At 39.7% G+C, this 27,108-nt stretch overlaps 1 protein-coding gene across 9 annotated transcripts in view; it reads left to right on the top strand.

The window, feature by feature from the left end:
* Positions 1-27,108, top strand: part of exoc6 (exocyst complex component 6) — a 98,957-nt gene that overhangs the window by 51,569 nt on the left and 20,280 nt on the right. For 5 of the 9 annotated variants that reach the window (XM_031323935.2, XM_031323936.2, XM_031323939.2 and 2 more), the window contains exons 8-21: positions 146-301; positions 2,549-2,617; positions 3,943-4,026; positions 4,874-4,920; positions 5,106-5,226; positions 8,887-8,958; positions 9,234-9,331; positions 11,211-11,316; positions 11,659-11,768; positions 13,271-13,382; positions 14,189-14,323; positions 17,343-17,522; positions 18,333-18,362; positions 25,401-25,542. In XM_031323935.2, the coding sequence (XP_031179795.1) occupies positions 146-301; positions 2,549-2,617; positions 3,943-4,026; positions 4,874-4,920; positions 5,106-5,226; positions 8,887-8,958; positions 9,234-9,331; positions 11,211-11,316; positions 11,659-11,768; positions 13,271-13,382; positions 14,189-14,323; positions 17,343-17,522; positions 18,333-18,362; positions 25,401-25,542 (1,462 nt within the window). The remainder of the gene's footprint in view (positions 1-145; positions 302-2,548; positions 2,618-3,942; positions 4,027-4,873; positions 4,921-5,105; positions 5,227-8,886; positions 8,959-9,233; positions 9,332-11,210; positions 11,317-11,658; positions 11,769-13,270; positions 13,383-14,188; positions 14,324-17,342; positions 17,523-18,332; positions 18,363-25,400; positions 25,543-27,108) is intronic. The other 4 variants (XM_031323938.2, XM_031323937.2, XM_031323940.2 and 1 more) reach the window with 1 other exon arrangement.

Raw genomic sequence — 27,108 nt, 5'->3', positions numbered from 1 at the left:
GATCTGTGTGTTTGTTTGTTTGTGTGTGTGTGTGTGTGTGTGTGTGTGTGTGTGTGTGTGTGTGTGTGTGTGTGTGTGTGTGTGTGTGTGTGTGTGTGCGTGTGTGCGTGTGTGTGTGTGCGTGTGCGTGTGTGTGTGTCTCCAGGCACAGCAGCACAGGACCTTTAACAGTGCCGTAGCCAAGCAGTCTAGTATAGGCCACTACACCAAGCCTGTGTACTCTCTCAACGGACAAACACACACTCAAAACGGCCTGATGATCAACGACGACACAGGAGATGAGGAGGAAGCTGATGAAGAGGTAAGGAAAAATGTTGTGTATTGGTCGTGACAGAAGGTGATCATACAGAAATAATTGTAGTCATCTTTTCCTAAACTGGGTTTTATTTGTTGCCTCAGACTACAGGGTGGTTAGTTTACTCCTTTCTTCTGTGATAGCAGCTAAATGTCAATAGAAAATGTAGGTGGAGTTGAGTTTTTCTGTTATATAAACTAGTGCAGTTCCTGTTCAAAAACAGATAGACCTCGTGTGGCTGGTTAGCTCAGTTGGTAGAGCAGGCGCACACACCAAATAAAAACCCCTCTCTCTCCCCTCCCAAACCCGTCCCTACAACCTATTAAATCAAATAATTATTAATTTCTTACACTGCACTAACACTTTTATTCGTGTATATGTATCTTATTCTATTTTAGCCTGTTTTCTATTTTTTTTTTTAAACTCTTGCTCTTTGTTTTATGTAAAGCACTTTGAATTGCCTTGTTGCTGAATGGTGCTATAGAGATAAAGTTGCCTTGCCTTGCCCTACAACCTCCAGCCTGACAGTCAGTCACCAGGGCATAGAGAACACTGGTGAGCCTGTCTGTCTCAGAGGAAGTGAAACCGCACCTTGGCCGCTTTCGCCTCACCCTTATATTATATTACAGCAAACGCTGTCTGCGTGAAGTTCTGACAACTGTATCCACACTTACGACCGCTTTACCTGCATTGCCGTGACTCACTGTGACCGCTCGGCACCACAGCTCTGTGTGTGTGTGTGTGTGTGTGTGTGTGTGTGTGTGTGTGTGTGTGTGTGTGTGTGTGTGTGTGTGTGTGTGTGTGTGTGTGTGTGTGTGTGTGTGTGTGTGTGTGTGTGTGTGTGTGTGTGTGTGTGTGTGTGTGTGTGTGTTGGAGCCCCACTCTCTGTCAACATGCAGAGAGGACAGATAAGTGCACACTTACGCGCTCTCAGGTATCATCATTTGGAACCGTTTGATTTAACGTAAATCGGTCCTTGGTAGTACCGACGTTATTGGGTCAGTACCCAAAAAAATACCGTGTTCGATACCCAACCCTAACCATCATAAGACCCCAAACTTTCCCAAATGGAAAAAAAACATTTCATAAATAGATCAGGACAACCAGGATGCAAAAGAAATACAACTATGTAAAGCAATTACATAAGTTGAAGTCTGGAGGTCCAAAATCAGATTTCTAAAATGCCCAAAAGGTACAAGTGAGTTGATTTAGAGAAAGTGTTGTATTTTGTTCCACGAGTCAGGTTCACTAAAATTAAAAGCAGTTTTTCCAAGTTCAGACCGAGCTGGTGGAACATTGAATTAAATTTGAGTTTATGCTGATAATGTTTCTCTTTCACTCTTCACTTTTTTCTTCCAAATTTGAATGCAGGGCTTTTACTGTGCAATATGAATAGTTTTACTATTAATAGTTAATAGTTTTACTTCTGAAAATATATCCACCCCTGAAAAACATTCCCAATAACACACGGCTACTCGCAGTCAGAAACTGGTCAAAACACTTAGCGGAGGTATTCATTTCCAAATTTTAGGCATATTAATTGCTTGCTTTGACATGACCACCGTGGTTATAAAGTAGAGCATAGATTTAATTAGCGGAGGGTTAATGCCACAGCACGGGAGGCGGCGAGAGCCTTCCAATGCAAAACCCCACAAAATTATTCAGATGACATTCTGTGAGAAGTTGATGAGGGAAAAGCTGTTAAAATCAGGAATACAGCACAGTAACTGTAGAAAGTGCTGTGTGGTGTCAAAGTGGTGTTTGTGAAGAGAATGCCACTCTCGCCGGACTGCTTTTCCTTTCTGTTTATTTCACGTTAACGAGAAACGCGGTGGTGGCTGGAGAGAAGAGGGATAAATACCCGGATAGAACGTGTTTGCCGAATTACAGGAGATGCTTGGACAGATTCAGAAAAGATGGTTATGAAATGTTACTGGTACATTTGGAGTAATTAGAGCCGCCACTAGCACGCCAGAAAGACAGGTGTACTATAACCGCCAGACCTGAGGAGCGTCCGTGTCCTTTTGTTTGCGCTGCCCTTAACACGTCATCCCTCTGCATCTCTAGAGCGCTGCGTTTCAATCTCTTTAGCAGCAAGGACACACAAAACGCAGCCCCCCCTCACATTTATTTTCCATGACGTAACATTATCATAGTTTTTAACTTGTTTTCATTGGCTGCTGTATTCAGCACTGCAGAATGAATATAGAGAAATGTTAAAGAAATATTTTTTTTCTCCTCTGTGTCTGACAGATTCTTACAGCTCAAGACCTGGTGGACTTCTCACCTGTCTACAGGTGTTTACACATTTACACTGTGCTGGTAGGTGTCTCACACACACACACACACACACACACACACACACACACACACACACGCACACACACACACATACATAAATGACCTCCTCACTGGGCATTTCTGTAGGACCTCTGCTGTAATGTACCTGATCACTTCACCACATATACTAAAAGATTTACTGACATGTTAGAGGACTCAAGCAAAAACGGGTTCAAATCCAAGTCCATCACAGCAGAACAGTAACATATTGATCCAAGGCCTATTCATACTGAATACTACATTTCTCTGTTCATTTGAGTTTGACCAGCTGCCTTTAGCTGTGCTGTTACAGTAGTACCATAGCTCAAAGAATATTAGATATAGTACTCTATATTCCATTTTCCTTTCCAACAATTCTTTGAATATATTATTATTATTTGTATTATAAATACTAGTACAGTGCCTGTTTCCAGAACCATTGTACCCCAAAATGACCCCAAAGCATTTAATAGAGTTTGTTATAACTACATTTTAGTGTTGACTTTTTCGTCAACGATATTGCATGTTGATATCAGCACAATGAAGGTGGTGCTGTCTCGTCATTGTTATCGTTAATGAATTTATCACTTCTGCAGAGGTATGAATTTCCAAACAGGCTTAGTGGCTTGACGGTTATAAAGTAACGTTAAAGTATGGATTACATTAGGGGAGGTATTTTGCCGGCAGTAATGATATTACTTCTATAAGTTAGCACACTTACACAACCTGTCTCTCTTTGCCCGTCAGCTCCGAGATAAGGTTGTCTTCTGCTTTCTGCTTAGAAATGGTTAATTTACAGTTCACAGCAACTTAATATGATATAGTGTCTGTCTTTTGTTTGATATCTAGTGTCGGCAAAAAATGCCTTTTTTAGTGAGTTTCCTCTAAGCGAAATGCTCTGAGTGGATTTAAGATGGGCTTTTATTGTGGAGGGTAGACACGGAAGAGCCAGCATTATGGCAGCGTTTTTTTTCCTTAACCTTTATTGTATGGCCGTTTAGTTTTATTCACAGTTTGTCAATATCCAGTATTCAATTCTGTCCAAACTGCTCCACATTTCAAAACCCAATTCCATAGTGTATCCAGGAAGCCAAGTGTGAAGTAGATCGGATAAATGGTTTTTGGGATATTTGAAACACACACACGCATGCACGCACGCGCACACACACACACACACACACACACACACACACACACACACACAGAGGGTCCTCAATTTTATTGTTAGATAAAGACCATCTGGCTTCTAACATTAAACTAATTGTGATCTATTTGTCGTTGTCAGTAAGACAAGGTTATTGAAGTCTGTTGTATTTCTGTGTCTGCAGGGGGATCGAGAAACATTTGAGAACTACTACAGGAAACAGAGGAAAAAACAGGCCCGGCTAGTACTGCAGCCACAGGCTAACATGGTGAGCAACACACAAGCAGGCCCAGATAGCATTACAGCTATCAGCAATATAGCAGCAGTATAATGAAACACACATGTAATGCATATTTATGAAATTTAAAGGACCTTATTAAATTTGTAGTCCATACCATTAATTAACATTCCTAACTTCAACTCTATTTTATTGGGAAAAATGTTTTAGATGACGCAGCTTTGACCCACAAGCGTAGCAAAGTTGATAGCCAGTTAAGGAAATAAACAAATAAGGCAGCAATAAACAGACCCTTCAAGTTATTTACTTGTAATGTTTGCAATTCACTGAAGTAAAAAAATACACCCTAAAAGGTTAAAGCGCTGAACTCCAATTTTGACTTAAAGCCACCACTGTATGTGTAGCGTTTGAAAAGTTCTGTTTTTGTTGCTTTCTAGTGGTGGAATCGAAAAGACACCATGGTAGAGAGCAATGCCTGCTTCTACCCCCATGCACTTCATTGACTTCTACCAGGATACAATACCTTGCAATGCTATCAAAATAAAGTTAAAGATTATATAGTAAAATAGAATTTCTACACATAGTGGCTTTAAGTAAAAGCAAAATAAAATATAGCCAAGTGTTAGAGAGTCAGATAAAATGGATGTGTATATATATATATGGGCATTGTTAAAAGTTAAAACATAATTCTTGTTTATTACTTGTTGCTGTTTGGAGCAGAGGTTAGAATTTCACTGAATGCACCAACAACAGTTTGCAAAACAATCCTTGCTCACAAATGCAGTATCATGTGATGACCACCACGTGTATATATAATATGTTAACCATTCATGTACTGTGTGTAAACATGGCTTTTTGTGTGTGTGCGTGTGTCCAGCATGAGACTGTGGAAGGCTACAGAAGATACTTCAATCAGATTGTAGGGTAAGGTCTTCCTCCCATTTTCACTTCATTGTCACAGAACAGAATCTTTAACATCGCATTCTGCTTGCCTTAAAACTCTGTTTCATTAGTATGTCTAATCAAGTTTGTGTCAGTCTATTCTTTTTGTTTTAATGTGAGCATAAATAAAAGTATTGAGATGTGTGTGTTTTCTGTGTGTGTGTCAGGTTCTTTGTTGTGGAGGACCATATCCTTCATGCCACGCGAGGGCTGGTGACCAGAGCTTTCACTGATGAACTGTGGAACATGGCCCTATCTAAGATCATCGCTGTGCTCCGCACGCACTCTGTAGGCCCTCACACACACGCAAGCACGCACACACACACTTACACACTTACACACACTTACACACACACACACACACACACACACATACACAAGCACGCACGCACGTACACACAAACATACACACACAGACATGCACAGACTTACACACATGCACACACACATACACACGCACGCACTTACACACACACACACACACACACACACACACACACACACACACACATGCATGAACACACACACAAACAGCAGGGAGTGGACTGTGAATGGGAAGAAGACTTTTTAGAGTTAATAGAGATAATAGATCCTGCTGTGGATCTATTTATCCTGGAAGAACCTTCATTCATTTGCTGACACACACACACACACACACACACACACACACACACACACACACACACACACGTGGAGGTCAGTGCACCCACAAACACACTAATGATGTCACTCTCAAGAGAAAAGGTCAAAACACACATACGCATGCTGCCAAAGAGGAGGTCATTGGGGCCTTAATGAGAGACAGATTACAACAATAACAGCAGATTAAGACGGCATATTCCTGACCGCTGGGCTCCAGTCAGTTGTAAATGACCCAGAGGATTATGCTAACAGGCCTGAGAATGGGCCACACAGCGTGGGGTGAGAAGACTAACAAAGGTCCTGGTCTCCCCCCTGGCCTCCAGCCCCTCTGCTGAGCCATGACACAGGCAGCTCCACACTGCCAGGGTCCTGCCCTTACAACCACTGCTTGACAACCCCCACAGGGAGAAAGTCTTTTTCTCAAACCTGGCCATTAGCCAGTCCACCTCTTATTCACTGTAAAATGTCCAAAACCTTATGGTATAATACAAGGTCTTCATACTGTTAGTTATCACTGTATTTTAATAAACAAATCCCAATTAGTTTCTTCTGTCCTCTGTGACAGTAAACTGAATACCTTTGAGTCGTGGACAAAACAAGACATTTGAGGACGTCATCTTGGGCTTTGAGAAACACTGATCAACATTTTTCACCATTTTCTGACACTTTATGTATATATATATATATATATATATATTTATAGACCAAACAACTAATTGAATAATCAAGAAAATAATCAACAGTTTAATCAACATAAACATTATAGTTAGTTGCAGCCCTAAATGCACTTAAAATAACTAAAACATCATGTCATATTCACATATAGCATGGATCAGAACATTGTACATACAGACTAATAAAACTGTCCAAACTGGTGAGATCCCTTACTGCCACTGCTGTGATTTGCTGCTGTGTAGTCAAGTCTCCAGCTGATTGTTGGTGTGTGTATGTGTGTGTCTGAGTAAACAAAGAGGCAGGCGGCAGCTGCTTTACGTCAAATCTCAGGCTGTGTTCATTTGCTCTGTTGATTTACACACTCCTGTGTTTGGCAGGATCCTTGTGTCGGTGTTAAGGGACTGACTGTGCTACTTTCAGGGTCATAAATCACTCGGCTTTCCAGAAAAATGGAGAGACTTTGTTGGTGTTGATTGACCCTTGGCTAAGCCCCTCCCCCATTAGTTACTGTTGCTATGCCTGTCAAGCTTTCTATTCCAGCACTTTATGTGCACTGTTTACAATGATAACTGGGGAAGATTTGTCTCTTAATATCACAGTAATTTCTGTAACAATGAAGCTGTGTCCCAAATCACTACTTTGATCACCAATTCACTACTGTATTCCCTACATAATATGGAATAGGGTGTTTACTCTACAATGAGCAGTGAATTGAATGAGCATCATTTCACTTCATAACTCAAAAATTTGACACTGAAAGTTGCATACATGCTATGGACACTTCTCTTTCCATTCTGTGGTGGAATTTCCAGAAACACCATGTAGTGGTATGATGAGTGTCACTGGAGAGGAGGCTTTTCAAGTTCTCAATGTTTGTGTTTATTAACAAAACCATTACCAAAACATACTCAAACCGAAATACAAAAACAGAATATTAAACTGAGGCAAAAAAACAGCAAACAAACAAAACGGTCACCTCACAGCAAACTGCCAACATTCCTTCTGCTTTCTTCTACTGAAGCCCTTTTTAACTCAGCTTCCCCTAATTAGAACCTACCACCTACACAGGTGAGTACAGGGTGAGCTATCCTGAGCAAGCACCAGTAACACTTTTTTTTCTCAAAACCTCATTACAATAGGATAGATCAGTTACTGCCAACATTACTATTTATACATATATGTGCACCCACTACAATAGGTACCCCGAATATTATAAACATGTCATCTACTACAGAACTAGCTTACCTATTGTTCTTCACCTTAGGATTGACCAGGCCCTCCCTACAGAAAGGACGTAATGAGGCAAACCTGCATCCACTCTCCCTGATTAAGCTGATGAGCAGCTGAGCTACCCCCCCACATCACAGGCAGAACCACAGCAAACGCTATGAACCCATAAAACCTGCTGAACAGGCCTATGTCAAATAAAGTAAAAAATACACAAACAATAACCTAAACATTAGTGATATTAAGAATTAAGCAGACACAAAACAGTCTTAATTTTCGGAACAGGGCCTAGTGAAAAGGGACAAAGGCAGCCTTTTCACAATGAGACTAAAGGGAAAGCTTAGACATCAGATCATCAAAGGTCACAGGACAGGGGATGAGAGTATTCATCCAGTCTCTGATAACCAAACCTGTTCTGTCCTTGCCTTCCTGTCTCAATCAGGGAGTCTGTGTAGACAGCTGCATGATAAGGGAATGTTTTGTTTCAGGACTATCTCCTTTTGGAGGTCAGTGGAAGCAGTGTAACAGGGCCTGGCATAGTTTCTCATGCATCCCAGAACTATGCTCAAGGTGACCATCTTTTCTTTGGCGCCATCGATATCTTGAAATATCACATACTTGATGGTTTGGGCTAGGGATATAAGCATCAGGAAAAGGCACAGGACCTCAGAGAATTGGGACAGCACTGTACAATAACACATGGTGGTTGTACTGTACTGCCTGCTTAATTGTCTCCTCAATTGAGTCTTCATTTAATGCTTCTGTGTAATTCATCAAGGTCTCCCGAATGACAATAGCAGACCAGTCGATATTGTCCAGGGCCCGACCAATATCGGCTTTTTGAGAGACCGATTTTAGAGGGAAAATATTTTATATATATCGAAATGGCGCCCGATATAGTGAATTTCTTAACTCTAATAAAAATAGACCTTTTCTATGTGGATCAATTGACCGATATGACTATGCCAAGGTACTCAGAAGGCCGCTCTCCTAAACAAATAACTTTCGTGATGATATTTCATATTCTTGGCTATGAAAGTAGCACTGGTTTACTGTAGGTAAACTAGTTAGCCAGCCAGGCTAACATTATTCACTTACAACAAACTCACTGTTTAATCCATGCCTTATCCTGTATTCTTGGTTTGGGTAAGTGGCATAAAAAGACAACAACAGTTGTTGTTTGGGGGAAGGGTTTAACACACCATCATTTTGCTTTTTAAATGAATGAATTAACAGAGCAACTTCACACAGGATCTGCTACTCGGAGTGGTTAAGGCCATTTTGTTTGTTATTTTATTTTAAAAGCAATCTCACATCTCTTACAAATCTCAGTAACAATTCTTCATACATGTTAATCATATTATTGAGTGTTGTTTGCTGATTATGATGTTTTGTTATTCCCAGTCATACTGTGATGACCCAGACCTGGTCCTGGAGCTGAAGAACCTCATAGTCATCTTCGCTGACACACTACAGGTTGGTTCAGAGCTGTACTTCCTTTGAAACATCCTGTGACTCTGAAGGCTGCAGAAGAACTGAGATGATCACCCTTTACTCTCTGGATGTGTGATGTCTGTTTTAGGGCACTTATTGTTTCCCACACTTATTGTTTTTGTTCAAATCAAAACGATGCCCAGCCCTACTGTGGGCGCAGAGAAAAATGACTGTGTAGTGTCCGATCATGTTTTTTTCATTCAGCCCCTGACACCCTTGACTCTCTGGATGTGTGATGTCTGTGTATGTGTGTACAGGGTTATGGTTTCCTAGTGAACCGGCTGTTTGACCTGCTGTTTGAGGTCAGAGACCAGTACAATGAAACTCTGCTGAAGAAGTGGGCACTGGTTTTCAGGTGGGTTTTGTTGGTGTGTGTGTGTGTGTGTGTGTGTGTGTGTGACTGTATGTCTATAATTGCATTTCCGTTCTTTATTTTACATGTGAGATATTCACTTGAAACCAAGCAGGTAGGTGTATCGTGTTTATTTTGCTTCCTGTTGCGGCTGGGCAATATATTGATATTATATCGATATCGGTGTATGAGACTAGATATTGTCATATTGTGATATGACCCAAGTGTTGTTACATTACAGTGAAGTGATGCCATTTTCTGAACTTACCAGGCTGTTCTAGCTGTTCTATTATTATGTCTTTAACCACTTAGTTATTATATCCATTACCGATGACTATTTATCAAAAAATCTCTACATGTAAATATTTTGTGAAAGCACCAATTGACAACCCTACAATATCGCCACAATATCGATATCGAGGTATTTGGTCAAATATATAGTGGTAATGAATTTTCTCCATATCACCCAGCTCTACTTCCTGTACAGCAAAGACATTTCACGCAAATTCTTTAGAAGTTTCTCTGTTGAAAATGAACATGACAGATATGCTGTGGAAGTTAACATTGGCGTCTGGTTGAATATGACACTTTCTAAAATATTTTTTAATGCAGAGATAGGTTATCATATACCTGCGACCGTGTGTATTTACTAAAAGCAGCACACGTGGGTATATTGCTCAAAATGCGAAAGTGAAACATATTATCCTATCTATCATGTGTGATCTATCATGTATGTTGATTCAGAGAGGTCAACTGCTAGATTGACTTTTAGCAAGAGTAAGAGCAGCCCACTGCGCTGTCGATTCATAACAAAAACGGTCTGTGCTTTCAAGGCAATATGAAGACAATGAAGTACCTACATTGTCTAGGTGCTTCTAGTCTCAATAGGAAATGCTTTTGCAGCTATGAAATTAGACAGTGAGTGCATCTGCATTCTGAACCGTTGATACACATTCTACACAGCTAGAAACTGACGTGTGTTACTATAGCCAACATGGAACACTGGATGAAAGTCTGGATAAAAATGCACAAAAAATAAAATCCTTTTATTACATTTACAGGTGACACATTTACTTATAATTCTCATAGACTTATTTACTTATTTTTTTCTTTTCTTTTTGGTATTCTTAATAAAATATCTCCTAAACGGGAAAACCAGGCTCAGTATATAAAACCTTGAAGCACGAACACTTTTAACACCCAACCACTTTCTCCCCTCACACGCACGCACGCACGCACGCACACACGCACGCACGCACGCACGCACATACGCGCGCGCGCGCACACGCTTGTGATTGGTCCAGATTGGTTCACACATGATAGTAGGGTAATAAATGTTGTCTTTTCCTTTTTAAGAAAGTCTTTATTGTGTATAAAGAAGAAATGAGCATTAGGCCAATGAAATGTGTTTCTGTTACTGTTACAAGATTGTTTCTCGAACTTCTTAGTCCATTTAATGAATTATCTCATCACACGTCATCTGAGGTCACCCTTTAACAACATAAGCCGGCAGATAAATTTGAATTAAAAAACAGGATAGAGTCTTCTTTTCATTCTACAAGAGCCCTCCATTGCTGATTCAGCTTAAAATACAATAAAATGTGTTGTTTAAATCTTAAGTCTCAATTGTTCTATAACTTTTGGTCCAGGTAAGGTAACTTAATATTTTCAGAGAGTAATTTTCAGATTGTTGTCTTAACACGTGTACAATTCTCCATGATGATTACTACATCATATTGTCATCTTTGAATGAAATATGATAACAATTGAACTAACTGTACTTTTAGAACACTTACTTAACAAAGAGGGAAATTCTCAAAGCTCTAATACTCGTACCAAAGATGTAAGTGTGCACTAAATTGTGTTATTTTTTTCCCCACAGGGAGATCTTTGAGTTGGACAACTACAGTCCCATCCCAGTGGAGACAGAGGAGGAATATAAACTGGTAGTCAGCCGCTTTCCCTTCCACGATGCTGAGATAGAGAAGGTAACAAGTTCAAGTACCATAGACTCACAAACCCATAGATCCAAAGCAAGACTACTTCTAGTTTTAGTTACTTCATTGTGCATGCATATAGACACATACAATTAAGAGAGCTAGAAAGTTGGTCCTCAGCAGATATTCACAAAGCAGACACACCTACACACCTTTTACCCTCCCTTAACTTCCACAACATTTATGTTCACAGAATCATAATCTTGGAAGCATAGGAGTGAGACTTAATTCTTAATCTGGGTGTATATTAGATATTAATGGTAACGATCTAATACTGTTGTGTGTGTGTGTGTGTGTGTGTGTGTGTGTGTGTGTGTGTGTGTGTGAGAGCAGCAGGACTTTCCAAAGAAGCTGCCAATGTCCCAGTCTGTCCCTCAGATCTACACACAGGTCAAAGAGTTAATTTACGCCAGCCTCAAGTTCTCTGAGTCCTTACACCGGAGGTTGGTCTCACAGAACATTTAGTATGGCTGTGTCCGGAATGAGTCACTATTCCCTTTTTAGGGTGCTGTTACGTGGTCAGCCATTTTCCATATGGTGTCTGAATTGTAATTTAAATTAGTGGAATACATTTTAGGGCACTTGTTGTTTCCCACAATGTACTGTAATATTTAGTGAATATCGATGCTCACTACAATATTACAACTATACCATAATGCCTAGCAACTAGTCTATATCCACTAAATTCCACTTTCTGGGATTGCTCTGTTGCCGATGGAAATTCTGCCGGATTTTACTCTTTTTGGCCGGATGTCCGATGTCTAACCTCTGGTAAATTCATGAGGACTATGGTTAACTGCTCCTCAGATCTCTGCAGGGTAAATCCAGACAGCTAGCTAGACTATCTGTCCAATCTGAGTTTTCTGTTGCATGACTAAAACTACTTTTGAACATAGACATGTTCCACCAAAACAAGTTCCTTCCTGAGACTATTTTGCAGAGGCACCGTGGCTCTGCACCGGTGCTTAGCCCCACCCAAGATGATTGTGATTGATTTAAAGAAAGGCCAATAAACCAGAGCACGTTTTTCTCCCATCCCAGAATGCTGTGTGGACTAGGGCAAAGCGAGACTACCTAGCAACCAACAAGTAACTTAGATTCATAATTCATGAATTCATGATACAGCTCATAATTTCATCCTTTTGTAGGTAAGGGGATGTCAAATAGCTAAATATGTGTTAGCTGTCTCTTGCTGGATTGTTGTTGGGAAGAATAAGGTAATGCTGACATAGCGACGGTAGTGGATGTTTAATTTGTGCGACAGCAATAACGTAACTGTTATCTAGGATGGGGCATCGAGAACCAGTTCCTTCTTGGAATCGTTTTAAAACTTAAGATTCCATTTTTTATTGGAATCATTTGGAAAATTTGGTTTTGAATCGGATCATCGGTTCCAAATTTAACACGCGTAAGTTTTGGTTTCCGTAGCAGCCACCCTACTTTCAGCTGCCTGTGGTGTTGCAGCGATGGAGCACAATAAGCAGTGCTCTAAAGTGTGCCTTTATTTTACGTTGAAAAAGCCTGGTAAAACTGTAAATCACCATTATATGAAAATAAAATGTTCCTCTTATCTGTGAATTAAGCATGTGACCCGTTTCAACTCCACCCCTCAAAGAATCGGAATTGGAATCAGAATTGGTCAAATCAGAACGATGCCCAGTCCTACTGTTAGCGCAGAGAAAAATGACTGTGTAGTGTCCAATGTTCTTTTCATTCAGCCCATGGGCTCACTATATAGTCCACTACATAGAAGTCCCTGATATAGTGAGAAGGTTGCAGTGAAAGAGTGAATGATTCCGGACACAGCCTATATGTTCACTTTCAGTATGTCGAGGTGGACACGTGAATATGTTACACTTATTATCTTGACTGACTTTTTGCCTCTTTGTTGTGAAACTGTGGAATATCTGGACTTGTAAGACGTAAACTTTGTTTGTGTGTCCAGTTCAACAGAGATTGATGACATGTTGCGGAAATCAACCAACCTGCTGCTGACAAGAACACTCAGCAGCTGTCTGCAAAACCTCATCAAGAAACCTCACATAGGACTAACTGAGGTAGGAACAAGACTGCTGTTACTAATCACACACACACACACACACACATCATAAGCGGCTGTGTCTCAGGAAGAAGAGTGGTCTTCCGCTTATCACAAAGTCGATGGTTGGATCCCTGTTCCCTATAGTCTACATGTCATAGTGTCATTTGTAGGGCTAGGTATCGTTAAAAAATATTCTATACTGTAACCGATACCAAATACAGTGACTTTGATACCCATTCCTAAATAATCATTTTTTCTATACCAATTTTATGAAACAAAAAGAAATTACAAAATTACACGTTACGGCACACAACTTTTTATTTATTTTTCAGCTCCTACTACTTGAGCTCCGTCTCTGTGTAACTTAAGAGTTTTTCCTGTGTGTCTCTGCGACGTGTTATGTTAGACAGCCAATCACAGACATTATAAGATCTTGGCAGAAGCATGCTGCATGCTTATTGGCTCACTGATGCTGATGGGATTTACTCCTTAGGTATTGAAATTGGTTATTGAATGACGAGGCATTTTTTTTAAACTCAACACTTTAGAGACAATTCGATCGGTGCCTATAAAGTATCAAATTCGTCACCCAGACCTAGTCATTTGACAGGATACAGACCCCCAAATTGCCCCCGATGGCTGTGGAGTGTGCTTGTGAATGTTTATGAATGTGTGACTGTGAATGGGTGAATGTTGGCTTGTGTTTTAAAGTGCTAAGAGTGGTCACTAAGACAAGAAAAGTGCCGTATAAATGTAGTTCATTTACCTTGTAGAACCAAGAATTTAGTCATTTAGTCTGAAGTTGTAACCTTCTTTGTGTAGCTGGTGCAGATCATCATTAACACCACCCACCTGGAGCAGGCCTGCAAGTATCTGGAGGAGTTTATAACAAACATCACCAATGTCTCCCCTGAAACAGTACACACCACAAGACTCTATGGCTTGGCCACGTTCAAGGTAAACTGTCTTTGTGTTAATTATACCGTTTGTTGCCATGTGTCTTGTTTCTGCTTTTCATCTTTTTCTAAATCACAAAACTGACCCAAAATGTACTACACAGCAGATTATTTTCTTTTGTCCTTGGTGCTGGCAGACAGTTGCAGGGCCTGGTGACAGGCTGCTCTGCTCTTACAAATAGCACTGCAGTATTGTCTGCTCTTATTAAAAGCACTGCGATGCCAGCCATACCAGAGGCAGCATGCTAAATAAAAGCAGCATCAGCAGAGAGTCATAACATTGATCAGCTCTCATGTGTTTGGCTGAGTTCTGATCATATGGTTGTTATCCTAATTGGCCATAGTACATATCATGTTTATTGTGTGTCCTATCTTATCATGTATTGTTATTTACACACACACACACACACACACACACACACACACACAGATAGACAGACACACACACACACACACACACACACACACTAATGTGATTTTGATTTTGGAAAAAAAAAGATTTTGATGATTTCTGACAAATTCATCTTAACTCATAATTATGTCAACATATATTATTAATTATATATTAAAGGGGAACTCCAACAATTTTAGACATCAAAGTTACAGGTGTTAGGGAGTACTACTGTATATGTGAAAAAAGTAGTATAAAGCCTTTAGTGTCTCCAGAGGGAGCTGCGTGAAGTCTGATAAATGTCCTCAAGTGATGTCACTTGAGTCAGTGCCGGTTGGGGCTGAAGACTACAAGTTTGGAAATGGAAAGACTCTGGGGGTGTGGAGTTAGAAAGAAGTGAGTTGACCAGACCTCTGGAGCCAGCTCCTCATCTCTGCTCCAGGCTAGCAGCTCGAGGGTACTAATCAAATCCAAACTGTCGGCATTCAAGTACATTACCCATTGTAGGTAATATAAGCACCAGGAGCCAGATGCATACAACTATTTGTAGATTCATACTAATAACTTTGTCAAAGACAGAAATATGCATTATAATCTTTTTTGTCAGATTTATAACCATTTGCATATTGATAGTTGTAGTGTTGTTATGTAACAAAGTACAAATACTTTGTTATTGTACTTAGGTAGAATTTTCACAACTCTGTACTTTACTTTGTTATTTATATTTCTGGAAACTTTTACTTTTACTCCACTACATTTCCTAAATAAAATGTATACTTTTACTCCGATACATTTCCCCTAAGCATCTTCGTTACTCGTTACTTGCAAGAAATGTTTTCGTGCGTTGGAGTAAAAGGTTCTTTCTCACAAACATTGACAATTCTGTTTCTGTTTTTCTCTTTTTTGTCAGACTTCAAATTTGATGTTTAAGAAGGTGTGGAAACCCTGAATATTATGCTTTACTATGAGGAAGCCACAATAAAGTTCAGGATCAAAGTTTTTATTTACTTATACTTCTAATAATTAAGTACATTTAATAAAAAAATGTATACTTTTGATACTTAAGAACAGTAAATATCAGATACTTAAAGACTTTTAAGTAATATTCTAAAAGGTGACTTTAACTTCTACCAAAGTCATTTTCTGATAAAATACTTTTAGTATTTTAGTAAGTAAATACTTTTACTCGTTTTACTCTAAGTACTTATACCTTTCCTCAAGTAGTGCTTTCAAGTGCTTTATACAAGACTGGATAGCTGTGCCTGCTCCATTAGACCTGTCGGTGACAAGAATGGCAAAGAAGAAGTGTAATTTCACCGATTATGACACATAGTTAAGTCAAGTCATTTTATTTGTATAGCACATTTAAACGAACAACAGTTGACCCAAAGTGCTTTACAGGTAGAGCAGGGAAGGCAGAAACAGTGTGCCTTGAAAATACATAATCAAGTGTGCAAGACTCCATGAATATAATTAGGCAAAGGTGAAGTCAAATAATATAACATAGAATAAAACAACAATAGAAAAAAAAAAAGTTTACTAACATTTAAATGCAGCACTAGAAAAAGTCACACATTCCCACTGCCTATTTGCCTCAGAACCTTCCCAAGGCTGACGCTTATTTCATGCACACCATGCTGCATGAAATCCAAATTCTGTTTTCCAAATTCTGTGTCCTAGTGACTCCTGCTGTCAAGCAGGAAAAACAAGAATGAAACAAGAGGACATATAAAAAAAAATAATAAAGAAAACATACTGTAGCTGAGGTTCTCCAACAGCACCAGAGCAGCTGTCATTACACATGGCTGTGGCTATTTATAGCGGCCATAACACAAATTCATCACATGTATCTGTAAACCATCATCGCAGTGATATCTCAATTATCATTATCATCATTTCAAATTGCTTCACAATTCAGGATTTACAGGGAGATGGGGGTTCGAATTTAAGTAAAAAGTAATAAAATTCATCACTCATAAATAAATTGAAATTCATCTTTATAAGTGCACCTTTGATTTAAATTTCACAGAAGGCTGTGTAGACTAAAACAATGTTTTACTATCATATAACCCGCAGCTATCTCAGCTAAAACTGTGTGGATGCCTGGTCTGCAACATGCGGGAGGTGTGAACATTCTCACCGGCTTATTCTTCTTTTATAAATACAAGTTTATGTGTGGAAAATGGCGTATGCATGGTTTTTGTCCGTACAAATCATGTATACATCTGGCCCCTGGTTTTACAACGAAAAAAATGACATGTAATAAAAAAAGACTATATCTCTGGTTCTGCTGCATCGATTTTTGAACTGTGCATCGAGAGTTTGCAATGCTAAATCAGTGGTGTGCTTTTTGAAGTACTTGTTGCTCTAAAAACAGTTCTAGATCAACTTCAAGCTAGTTTCAAAGAAGTAAAAAAATTCCAGGCTTGTATCAAATTAATAACCATAAAATCAAGCTTACTCACTTATCCATGGTCTGACAAATTGCTAACGCTAGCACAACAGTTTGCGGTTTGCTAATTGCAATTTTTTTTGTCTATTCCTAAATGACTATGGCTACAACTTTATTTAAAACTGTATTTAGTCCCATTAAGGCTTGTCAAAGGGGCTTATAAAATATATTTTCCAGGATGCTCGTCACGCTGCTGAGGGAGAGATTTATACCAAACTCAACCAGAAGATCGATGAGTTCATCCAGCTAGCAGACTATGAATGGGGTATGGCTGAGTCAGACGGTCGTGCCTCTGGATACCTCATGGACCTGATCAACTTCCTGCGTTCCACTTTCCAGGTCTTCACACACCTCCCGGTGAGTCTCATCCACCACCCGCCAACCTGTGATCCATTGAACTTGCCACTTTTCTCTTGGAACTGTGGGATGTTGTCTTCTTGGTTTTTAGACCCATTTTATCTGCTTTCAAATTGTGTGTGACAGTTTTGACTTTGATGTTGTCGATACTAGGGATGTAATCATTCCTTTTTTCAGTTTTCTTCCCATTTTCCCTAAACCCCAGCTGTTTTCTGTTTTGCACATGTCCATCACATCCCTATTAAAATGTGTGTACTGTGTAAAAGTGAATTGTTTTACATTGGGAGTTTAAAGTTGAACTGAGTTTGTGTTTTGTTGGTTATCTGTGCATATGCATGGTAACTGTGCTGTTACTGACTCATAAACGGCTTTTGCACATACTGACATCTACAACAAGACACATTTGGTGATATCAAAGTGTGAAGGACTTGGTCAGTAAATGTGTTTTGGCGTAGATAACTGACAGCTGCAGCTCAGTCACTTCCACTCTCAGTGGGTCACTTGCCTGCTCTTCTCTCCAACATCTCTTATCATGTGTTGAATGAGTTCTAGCTCATTTTGTTTTCTGTTTTTCAAGAATGTCTCGTGTCCCCCCCCATCCACACCTCCTGTAATGAACAGCGCTGTGACTAATTTGCTTTACTACCAGTTTTATTCCTTGATTATTTTGACTTGTCAAGCATGCAAGATATCTCTCGTTGAATTTACCTCCTCCTGTCCATTTATTGTTGCCACATTTCTTTTCCTGTCCTTTCCCTCTTTCCCTCCCCCTCCTCCATTTTTGATTGGTTTGGGGGTGTCTCTGCTCAGAATAACAACAATGACCATGCGTCGATGTCGGTGAGTATTCCTGCCTGGTTGTTACAACACTATGCTGCCATTCTACAAGCAGAGGAGAGATACAAAAAGCATGCTTATGTTTGACTGTGGAAGCTCCACTACTTCAGGCTTGTTGATTCTTCTGGCACCTGTTGTAACCCTTACTGTGAACATGTTTTAGTTATTGCGTTTTAGCAATACGTCTTTGTGTGAGAGGACCACCAGGAACAGCAGCCACCGCAGCTGAAAGCTAAAGCCAGAGGGGAAGATCCTCTAAAGACCGCTAGATGCTGGCCAAGAAAGCTTATTCACTTATCTAAGCCTCTCTCTCTTAAAATATCAAGCCAACCGTTATCTCCATAAGACAAGGTTTCAGGGTTAAATGTCAGAATCATAAAGGACGTGGAATTTGCCTTGGTGATTGGTGCATACATACACAAACAAATAAACAATAAATACGGAAACGGAGACAAAAAATATACAAAATAGCTGTTTACTGTGTCTTGCTTATATGGCCGTAAGTTTGGTTTCAAAAGTCGGGGGAGGCATGATTTCAGAACAAACTGAATATGTGTAGTTGCTATGAAATACTTTTTTAAAGTCAGGCACAACAGCAACTGTCATCATGGGTGACAAAGTAATCTCAACTCAAAGGGCCCTATTTTAATGATCTATGCGCACGGCATGAAGCGCCTGGCGCAGGTGCGTTTAGGGCGTGCCCAAATGCTAGTTTAACGGTGGAAAAAAGTGTCGGTGCGCCGGGCGCATGGTTCAAAAGGGTTGTACTTAGTGTCTTCATTAATCAGAGGTGTGTTTTGGGCGTAACATGCAATAAACCAATCAGAGATCATCTCCCATTCCCTTTAAAAGCCAGGCACGTTTGGACCTTGGACCATTGCTATTATGATGGAGGATTTGCTGAACAGGAAGGAGAGATGTTCAGGAGAAGAAACTGATCTGCTCCTGCGTGAAGTGAAAGCGCGCTAGCAGATCATATTATAATACTATTTCACATTGTAATATTTTTAATCTGTTGCATGTGTGTGTGCTGCTGTGCGTCCTTGTGTGTGTAACAAGCATAGTGTGCGCGCGTGCTGTGCACGAGCCTAGGAGCATTTTACTAATGCTCTGTTAAAATAACAATGAAATGCTGCGTTATTGACTTTAGACCAGGTTTTAGACCGCTGCCTCAAGATAGCAATACTCCCAGAATGCACCTGAACACACCTCCCTGTAAGACCAGAGATGGGCGCCGTGCATTTGCTATTTAAACGACATGGGCGCTGGATGGGGAAGTTCCACCCTACGAAGCAGTTTGATTGGTTGGAGTTAGGCATTGACCTCGAGTGGTTAAGGTTAGGATAGCCGATGGTCAGGGGATAGGACCTGAACAAATCAGGTTACGTTACCTTGCGTAAGCATGGACGCCTGGCCAATAGTAGTGTCTTAATGCTGTTGAAGGGCGGGTCTTGCCTAGAAGTTGCGTGGGTTCCATAATAACGCCGCACATCCACACCAACAGATAAAAATAATGCAACCTAGAAACTTTTTGTTTTGTTCAAATAAGTCACATCAATAATACTTCCTGATATTATTATAGCATATAGCCTACATACAGGACTCCTGTGTCGGGACACAACTTTTATAGACAGAGAGAAAGTGTAATTAGTTTTGTGTTGTGATATTTTACACATATAAAGGGATGAATACTGTGGGCCTACATACCTTAGTATAAATGGTTATAAGTGCATGTGAGTGAATATTGATGTGCAAATGTATTGGCATTCTAAACTCCTATGGTTACCACCTCCTCAGATCTCTGCAGGGTAAATCCAGACAGCTAGCTAGACTATCTGTCCAATCTGAGTTTTCTGTTGCATGACTAAAACTACTTTTGAACGTACACATGTTCCACCAAAACAAGTTCCTTCCTGAGGCTATTTTGCAGAGGCACCGTTGCTCCGTGCGGAGCTTAGCACCGCCCACGAAGATTGTGATTGGTTTAAAGAAATGCCAATAAACCAGAGCAGGTTTTTCATGTAACCAGACCTTTGTTTAGCCGTCATGTTTGTTTATAAAGAGAAACAAAAGTCACAAGCAAGTCAGTGAGACTAAAGACTTAAAGACCATGGTATGTGACAAGAAATGTCACCCTTTACGGACTACCTCCCCACTAAGCCATCTAACAAAAAGCAGTCTGGTTGCTGTGCTAATGCCAAACTCATGATTTAGTTGTTCTCATTTACATATTTTCTGTTCAACAACTGAACAAATACAAAACTGGTTTGATGTAACTGCTGATGTTTACTGCTACACAGCCCCTAACCAGACTCAAGTTATTGTTTATTGAAGGCTTCATTTCCCACATCTACACTAAAACATCAAGCTGGCATTCTGGAGAGCATTTTCAAAAAGCTTAGTTTTGGGTGTCAAAAACAGTGACTTTGTGTGGATGCAAGGCCAAAAAAGAGTTTTCACAATTCAGTTTTTAAATGTTGCAGACTTAGTGACTTAGGGAAAGCCATGCATGGAGTAAAGCCTTTCTTTTTGTGGCACAATGGTGTGTGAATGGTCCCTGAGTTGGCTAACAGTCTATGCAGAGTCAGAAATTAACTTTTGTGATCGAACAAACTTGTTGTCAATAGGCTGAGATGTAATACCTGCTCAGAGTGAATGGACAGCCCTTATTGCTGCCCCACTATGTATCACTGTTGTCTGTCTGCCGGTCAATTGTCAGCATGAAGGATGTTAAAAGGGATGTTGTGGAGCTCAAACAAAGGGAAATATTATTCTTTTGCTTTTGCAAGCTGAACACTCACATTTCTTACATCAAGCCTCTGTGGTTCTCCAGGGTTCAAAGAACAATTTTGCAAGGTACCATCAGTGATTTCTGTTTTCTGCTTGCATACCTTTGATTATGGCAATTAACTGATTGTCTCTCCAGTGTTGTTTTTAATAGGAGTGTTTCCTTATGTAACTTTACTTAACTGTGCATTATCCTTGACATTTGGGGCGCCACATCATCCCTGGGTTTAAGAGTTTTTGCATGAGTATCTGTGAGAATGGATTGTGTTGCGCTGCTGTTCTGTTCCTGTTTACCACAAACACTAACCGTAATTTACGGATGCATTCAAAGTTACTGTTAGCGTTTCAAACACTTGAGGGGAGGTATAAATTATAGCAATTCCATTGTTTCAATTTGGATAAAATAGTTAAAACATAACTGTTCACAAAAGGAGCAAAATCAAGAACACCTCAAGTAGTCGAAACGCTCACGATCCCTATTTACTTATGATATGTGTATTAGCTTATGTGATGCCTTACCTGCATGTGTTGGGCTATTTGTGGTTTTGGTTTTATGTGTGGTGTTTTGCAAAGAACACATGTTGGAAAATGAATAGCACTGTATATGGTCTCATACCTTTATGTGACCCAATGATCATTTCCTTAATTAATCGCATGTTTAGCAGATATCCACGGTAAGGTGAGAGTTCATGACATAAAAATCTCTTAAAAGTAAAAACTGTCCTGTATAGTTAAGAATAGTTTTTTTATGTGTGAAGATTTCCATTGCACCGTAGCTTATTATCAGGCTTGAACGGGGGTTGGGAACCAACACTAAACCCAATATCTATAACTCAGTAGCACTCAAACCCATGTCAGCTTTTAATACCTTTTGTCAACGATTCTTTCTATATACTTAATCTATATTTATCAGTTCACACAAACAACATTTGCTCACTTACTCCTGGTGGTGTTTCGCCATGTCTAACCTTAACTCCAATGCATAACGGTTCTTTGATAGAAAGTATCTCCAATGAAAAATATTCAGAGAAGTAAACGGAGTAACTGGGATGATTAGATACCACTAGGGGTGAGTGATTTTTGGGATTTGGGGTAACTGAAACAAAACATAATTAAAATCAATAATGTAAATTGAATTCCTCATTCTTTGTCTTCATCTTATCTGATCACCCCTCTTTCACTCGAAAAACTGCACACATGAGAGGTTCCTGCTTCTAGGACAGAGCACTAATCACTAATAAAGTCATAATGGCATTCATCAACAATTTTTGTAATACCAAAACACCCACATGCACTGCTTTTGTCTATGTTTATGTGCATTGCATCTTGCTTCTATGTCGATAATTCATTGCCATTGGCTATTGCTATTGCAGTTTGTATCGACATTATGCAGGATATCGATACAAATCACTGCTTCAAAAGCTTCATGCACCTTGCTGTCTGCACTTACATGTATGTATAGATTAGGATTAGGGATGCACCAATACAGATGCCAGCATCTGGTATCGTTCTGATGCCGCGCGCATGTACCTGTTCTTGTAATCATAAAATGACTCCGATACTACCACACTCAATACCACCTCATAGCAATGTGACAATAACTTCTCTGTCGAGCAGGTATAGGCAGCGGAAGAGGAGCAATGCCAGCCGTTTGGAGATTTTTGGCTGTAAAAATAACAGAGGCTCTTACCCCATACATGATTGCACTTGACGACCAGCCATTGTCAGTCGTTAATAATACTGGGTTTCGACGTCTTCTCTACTGGAGCTCAGATATGAGATTGCCAGCCGTCAGCACATCACAGAAACTAGAGGCGTTGAAAATAATCATTGCATCGTTGCATCGCGATTCTGACTGGGACGATTCTGCATCGATGCAGTGACAGACCATAATCGATTATTGCCTACTGATACTGTTACTTGTTGATTTTCCACTCGCTGCTCTTTTCGTGTCTGTTGTCTGCTGTGTTCAGACTCCACTACATTCAGGAAGTCTCTGTTTTAAAAGCAGATACAATAAAAAGGGGAGTTTATATACACTATATGACTTGAATTTACTATATGAATTTGTTGATGAAAACCATGTGTAGCATTATATAATAATATGGAGGAGGTGACGCATCGTGATGCATTGTGATATCATATCGATTTGAATCGTTGACAGGATAATCGTAATCCAATTGCGACACCAGTGAAAATTCACACCCCAAACAGAAAGCTCAATGGTGTTTTTTGCCTCCAACAGCGCCTTCCAGGCAGCTAACCCTAACCCTAACCCTAACCGTAACCCTAAACATAACCATTGCCGCGCTACCTGGGAGGAGACGTTGGGGGCAAAAAACATCAAAGACCAAACAGAAACCGTGTTTCCAAAAATGCTTTGTGAAAAAGCACATTAGCAGCCTTTTGCCCGTAAGCCACTGATATTTGGAGTAGCAGTGTCAGCCCAATGTCTCTCATCAGCTTAACCGGTATAAACATGAAGAAAGCAATATTTCAATCTGTTCCATCTGCAACGCTGTTTTAACAACCACAGCGCTACTCTGCAAATAGCGTTTTTTTTTTTTTTTTTTTTTTTTTTTTTTTTAAACAAACAAGCTTAAACAAATGCTTTCGATTTGTAGTCTAACTGTTTATTTAGTTTGTTTCTTGTGAACTTAGCCGGCCGTAAACAAACCATCCTCTGCTGGAGCTGGTAACACATGGCTACTTAATATCCACCTGAAACACATCATTGGACTTTGCGTTCTTCATTCTTTCTAAACTTCACTCATTATTTTGATATCAGGAATGAAATGTCCAGGGAAATGTCCAGCCCATGGGCACTGTGCTTTGAATAGAAAGAAGGCAAGGTACTTTGAAAATACTGCTTTGTTCTAATTGACAACACTATCAGAACAGGTCAAAATCATCTGTGTGTCTGAAAACACCCTCAGACCCAGAGGGATTATTAAGTACTCATATAGGCAGTGTTGGTCATCTTACTTTAAAAAAGTAATTAGTTACAGTTACAAATTACTTCTCCCAAAAAGTAATTGAGTTAGTAACTCAGTTACCACATTGTAAAAGTAATTAGTTACTCAGCAAAGTAACTGTGACGTTATTTTTTATGTTCTATAACGCTATTACGTTCTATAACATCTTTAACGTCAAAGATGTTTATATTAACTGATTGAAGAATAAAAACACTATATACAGAAAAATCGAGCGCTGCTTGTTTTAACAGAGAGGCTCCGTCTCCTTCGCTGGAGCTCACACTAGCTGCATTTGGGTTAGCAGCAGCAACAAGTGTGGTGTTAGCATGTGTTGATGTGAGGTGCTTCATAAGATTGGAGTTGCTTGAGGCAGACGTGGATAAAGTCTTTTTTCCTGGGCCTAGCGTGCATGTTACATAAATATTCTTGCCTTTAATTTCAATGAGCGAGAAGTAGTGTCGGTACTTCCAGTTCAAGAACGCTACCTTTGAATTTCCCTGGCTTGTTGCCATTGTCACTGTCTCGTGTTTAGTGCATAGACTGTATATATTAATAATAACTAATATATACAGTCTATGGTTTAGTGGTAGTCACTCCCCCCCCCTCCCCCCCACGCTCTCTCCAGGCAGCTGATGTGTAGCCAAAGCCTGACACCTCGCGCTTCATTCAACCAAATTGTAGTAATGCGCCACTTTACATTCTCAGTAACGATAACGGTGTTGCAACGATGGGAAAAGTAATTAATTAGATTACTCCGTTACCGAAAAAATAACGCCGTTATACTTAAACGGCGTTACTCCCAACACTGCATATAGGTACTCGGTATCGGCAAGTACCCAAATGTAAGTACCTGTACTTGGTCTTAAAAGAAGTGGTATCGGTGCATCCCTAATTAGGATACATAGTGCAGAGAAGGTAGACTGTCTGCAGTGAGTGTTGCCTGGCCAGTCTTCAGTCTTGTGCTGCTCTTGCTGACACTGAAAGGTCTCTCAGCATGTTTGCAGCAGCGACTCCCATTTTGGTTTGGTCGTGGTTCAAAACAGACTTGTCTTGTTGGCAATCAACTGTTCACTTTGCCTGTGTATGCCTGGTCTCAGACAATCTTTCCCTGAAAGTCAAGTGGTGTTTACCCAAATAGCCGACCTCATTCTCTGTTTTTCTCATCCCCATCCTAATCTTTCCTACACCTTTCCATCTTTCCCTCCTCTTTTGTATCCTCTCATCCTCTGTCACCTTCCTTCACTTCCCTCCTTTCCCTTGTCTCTCTCTCTCTCTGCAGGGTAAAGTGGCACAGACAGCTTGTATGTCAGCCTGCAAGCATCTGTCCACATCACTGATGCAGATGCTGCTGGACACAGAACTCAAACAGATCAGTATGGGGGCCATTCAACAATTCAACTTAGATGTCATTCAGTGTGAATGTAAGTATAAATAAATGTAATGTTGATTGATTTATTGATGTTATAACTTTGTTATATCTACAGGGCTGCAAAGTCTTCAAATAACTTGGAAGCTAAAAAAATGGAAGCATGTTTGCATGTGATCACAGAAAGTACAATTGGAAAGAAACCCTGTTCATATTTCATTTTCTAGCAAAGGAGTCAAACATTTGCAAACCAGATGTCTTGCGAAAAGCCCATGGATATTTCATTAATTTTATTTCAGCTGCATCACCCAGACACTAAAAATTAGCAAAGTGGAGCACCAAACTACATGCCTGGGAACCAGAGGAAGCTGCAAGCTCATGTTTTATTTGCTCTGGCAGATGCATCTGGACCCCCCTGCCTTTTGAAATGATACCAAAAACAAGCGAGATGGGTGCAGCTGAACTTTTTTATTGAAGCCACTATTGTGTCAGTATTGAACGAACTGGGCGGTTTATTTTTGCTAAAAGAAGACTGCACTTGAAGCTTTTGTGGAGAAGAAAGATGTTTGCCATACTTCTGACATTTTAAGTTTTAGCTGTACAGTACAGTTAAAAATTAAAAAGTATATGAAGAGACATACATTCATGCAATATCCCCATAGTTTGTACACACATTTTGTAGACTGGAGAATTGTCATCTGACAAGCAGAAAAGAAGCAAGATGTATTTCTATACAGAAATCCCAATTTGTATTTTAATATGGTAGTCCACGTGGTCTTAAGAGAATCATCAGTGACTTTGAAAAATGACATGCATTGTTTTGTCATTTCAAACAAGCATGTTTCATTAGAGAAAGATGAGTGAAGATTTGTCACATTGAAAGATGAGCCTGTCTGTGGCATATAACACTTTATCATCTGCATGAAAATGTATATTACAACTTGAAGTGGCAGAGATGAGATCTATATATATATATATGTATGTATATACACACACACACACACACACACACACACACACACACACACACATATGGACCGTTCATCTATCCTGAAAAGGGTAGTTTTCTTTCCCCCATACAATATGGTCAAATGATTTTGATAGGTCAATAGTAAGTGCAGAATGTTGCTGATACTACAGGGCATTATTTCTTACAAGTACCGCAGCTGTTGTTGTGGTCTAAATCCTGACTGCTGAGGTTGTAATACATTATTAGACATTTTATATTGTATATTGGGACTTTTGTATGCAGACAGACAGAAGGCTTTTTGAGTGGCTAGTTATACCTGACAGATGCAATGACCAGCCCAGTATATCTGCCAATATTGTGTTATTGCAGATATACCTGTTTTGGCATGTGTGTCGGCCAATAAGTAACAAAAAATTGCAGTACAGAAATTCCAATAAAGATATGTTTGAGGTAATTTTGGAAATTGTGACACCATTTTTTAGTTTGTCCACCAGAGAGCACTAGCAATATTTGTTTCAAACCTGTTTTATGTTTGAAAAATTATGTTTGCTGATATATCATTATCAGAGTTTTTTAAAACTCTAAATTATCAAAATTGGTACCGGCCTCAACAAATAACTGTAGGTCAGGCTCTAGTGGCTAGCATGCTGT

Source organism: Sander lucioperca, chromosome 22 (assembly GCF_008315115.2).
Source record: "Sander lucioperca isolate FBNREF2018 chromosome 22, SLUC_FBN_1.2, whole genome shotgun sequence".
In the NCBI taxonomy this organism is placed as follows: domain Eukaryota; kingdom Metazoa; phylum Chordata; class Actinopteri; order Perciformes; family Percidae; genus Sander; species Sander lucioperca.
The sequence above is the reverse complement of the archived record's forward strand: the minus strand, read 5'-3'. Positions and strand labels throughout refer to the sequence as shown.